Source organism: Ambystoma mexicanum, chromosome 12 (genome assembly GCF_040938575.1).
Source record: "Ambystoma mexicanum isolate Mex_15411 chromosome 12, UKY_AmexF1_1, whole genome shotgun sequence".
Taxonomy (NCBI): Eukaryota; Metazoa; Chordata; class Amphibia; order Caudata; family Ambystomatidae; genus Ambystoma; species Ambystoma mexicanum.
The window spans coordinates 527331988-527334920 of NC_090936.1; the positions used below are offsets into that span (position 1 = coordinate 527331988).

General features: G+C 49.0%; 1 protein-coding gene across 1 annotated transcript; it reads right to left on the minus strand.

The window, feature by feature from the left end:
* Window positions 1-1122: 1122 nt before the first annotated feature.
* Window positions 1123-2133, minus strand: LOC138514509 (olfactory receptor 5J3-like). The gene has a single exon (XM_069629982.1). The coding sequence runs from the start codon at window positions 2131-2133 to the stop codon at window positions 1123-1125; it is 1011 nt and encodes a 336-aa protein (XP_069486083.1).
* Window positions 2134-2933: the final 800 nt, after the last annotated feature.

Consider the following 2933-nt stretch of genomic DNA (forward strand, 5'->3'; position numbering starts at 1 on the left):
GTAGGGTTGTATGCACAACAACAGGTAGGAGCAGGCTGAGACTTCCTGCCACGGGGGCACCAGACCAGTGAGTGTCAGGGATGTTAATCACTTGTTGAGGGGTCTGAAATTAATTCAGTGGATGCTTCAGAGGTCAGGCCGAGCGGGGCAGGGCTAGGCTTCCCCCATCCAATCACAGGGGAGCCCAAGGACTGCCCTTATCTCCGATGTCAGGAGCGGGGTGCTACTGACAGCACAGGTCCAGCGTTGGAGAGGGAGAGGTGGGCACAGTCATCCAGGGGTGGGTCCAGGGGCCCAAGCTGAGAATGGTGCACTCGGGTCAAGTGGGTGGTTCCAACTACCACGACATAGATGATTATGCCGTGGGTGTCTGGGGTGATACCGCTGAATAAATTTGGCCAGCCTGGCCAAGGCAAGCGATCGAGAGACATCCCCTTATGTGATGGGGGCTTGGAAGTCTTCTTTAAGCCATGCCCGGGGCTGCACCGCAAGGGAGGGGAGAATGGGGAGAAAGATGCCTCCTACCTTCGGCTTCCAGCCTGGTGTTGAGTGTCTCACCAACGGGGCAGCAGAAAAAGGATGAAAGGTGCTTGGGGGCTCACATGCTCGGCAGCCCAGGCCCCCATGTAGATGACGTCAGGGGTCTGCGGCGGCCACACGATCCTGCTGCGGGACAGTGGGTCCGGTCTCCACCAATACAGGATAGCCAGGGGGAGGTGGAGGCATCCCCTGCCTCACGCAGTCCCCAGATCTCTCTGGGTCAAGGCACCTCACGACAACCGGGCAACCCGCACTCGCCGGCCGGGAGGGCAGGGGGTGCAGTGGAGATGATTTCTGGTTATCTGGTGGCTGGTCACTTGCTCAGGTGCAGCTGCGGACCCCTGGGCCACGTGGCAACACCGGCTCTTCTGGTGGAGAGGCCGCGCCACGTGTCGTCACTGCACAGCAAAGCCATGTCTGCTCCTATCGGAGGCTTCTGGATCCGGAGCATCCAGGAGGTAGTGCTTTGGATGGGACACACCTCGTTGTTTCATCAGGTAGATTGCAAGGTTTCTGCTAACAAGTTGTATATTTCGCCGCCTTACCACTGTGAAATGTTTGCTGTGCTGCAGAGGTCGCAGGCTAAGCAGCCATTGCACTTGGGTGCACAACAGCGCCCCCAATAAAACACCTTTTTCTGAGTGTATTTAAGGCACCTTTCACCTCCTTGTTTCTGAGACAATAGATAAGTGGATTCACCAAGGGAATAACGATAGTGTAGAAGACAGACACCACTTTTTCATGCTCTAGGGAATATCTGGATGAAGGTCTGAAGTACATGAAGAGGAGTGTTCCATACAGGATGATAACACAAGAGAGGTGAGAGGAGCATGTGGAGAAGGCACGTTGTTTGCCTTCAGCTGAGCGGATCCTCAAAATGGCTGCTACTATTTTTGCATAAGAGATTAGAATCGCCAGAAAAGTGCCAATGAGGTTCAAGCAAGAAAATACAAACAGGAGAGCCTCTTGAGGATATGTGTCCACACAGGAGAGCCTTAACAATAGTGGTGCATCACAGAAGAAATGGTTCAACTTATTGCTGCATAGGGGCAATTGAAATGTGTAACAAGTGAAGAGTGTTGAGTCAAGAAAACCAGTGGCATAAGAACAAACCACTAGTTGGATACAAACCATCCGATTCATTACTGTGATATAGTGCAATGGGTTACAGACAGCGACATAGCGGTCGAAGGCCATTGCCGCTAGAAGAAAAAACTCAACCGTTGCCAATGCACCAAAGAAATATTGTTGAAGGATACAGCCGTGAAAAGAAATCACTTTTTTCTCATGAAGGAGGTCAAATAATGTTCTAGGGCAGATGGAGGAGGAATAGCTAAAGTCCAAGAATGAAAGGTTAGCTAGCAGAATATACATGGGGTTATGAAGTTGTGGGCTCATTGAGATCACAGCGATGATGCCGATATTTACCAATACCGTCATAAGATAAATCAACAAGAAAATCAGAAAAAGAGGGAGCTGCAGCTCCTCACGATCTGTAAGTCCCAATAGTATGAACTCGGTCCTCCATGTCTCGTTCTCGACACTCTCGTTCTTCCATACTGGCCTAGGAATAAAGTAGATAGCAAGAAACATTAGAATATCCTACATGCAATATCTGATTTAGAATGATTTATCCCATTCAGTGCACAATCACACACACACACACACACACTTGCACACAATAATACAGACATTCACACACACTCCACACGTACACATGTATACCTCAGTCAAGGCTCAGACACCATGTCAATATACAGCGGAAGGGGAGAAGGAACAATGGAGAAGAGACCCAAAGTGTGAAAAGATGCAACTTAGATTTCCTCTCACCTAAACCACACTTTCCTTTGCAGGAATCAATTCAGCAGGTGGACCCCTGGCTTCATAAGGAGAGCCTATCTCAAGGGTGGGATCAAGGAGCATGGAAAAATGTCCCTCAATATTCAGGGAACCCCCTTTTCTTGTTTCCTCTCTGTCTATCTCTGCCTGGTCTGTAGCTTGATGAGTCAACGGTTCTCTGGGTTGAGTCGGATAGATGCCTTCAGGTTGTAAGGTATGTCCCCTAAAATAGAAATGGGAGTATCTAGGGACAACTGTGTATGGATGGAGGAGTAATTTAAATGTCTGCAAAAGGGTCCTTACCCTAAATGTCTTAGTGCCAATAATTCCAACGTTCAGCCCCTACTCCAGTTCAGACAATTCAAGAGTGTCCACTGTCAGGAAAGAGTTCTTCAATTCATCCAGATTTTCAGGCTGGCAGATGAACCCAATGATGAACAATCATCTTTGTCTCTATGCCCATGTAACGTGCTCCTACTTGGAAACACCTTAGAATGTTGTCCCACTTGTCAATTGTAAAGCCTTGTAAAATTCACTCTTTTTTGCTTAGGCCT

What these genes read in the sequence shown, in the direction of transcription:
- LOC138514509 (XM_069629982.1), bottom strand. Translation starts at nt 2,133, where the DNA reads ATGTTTCTTGCTATCTACTTTATTCCTAGGCCAGTATGGAAGAACGAG.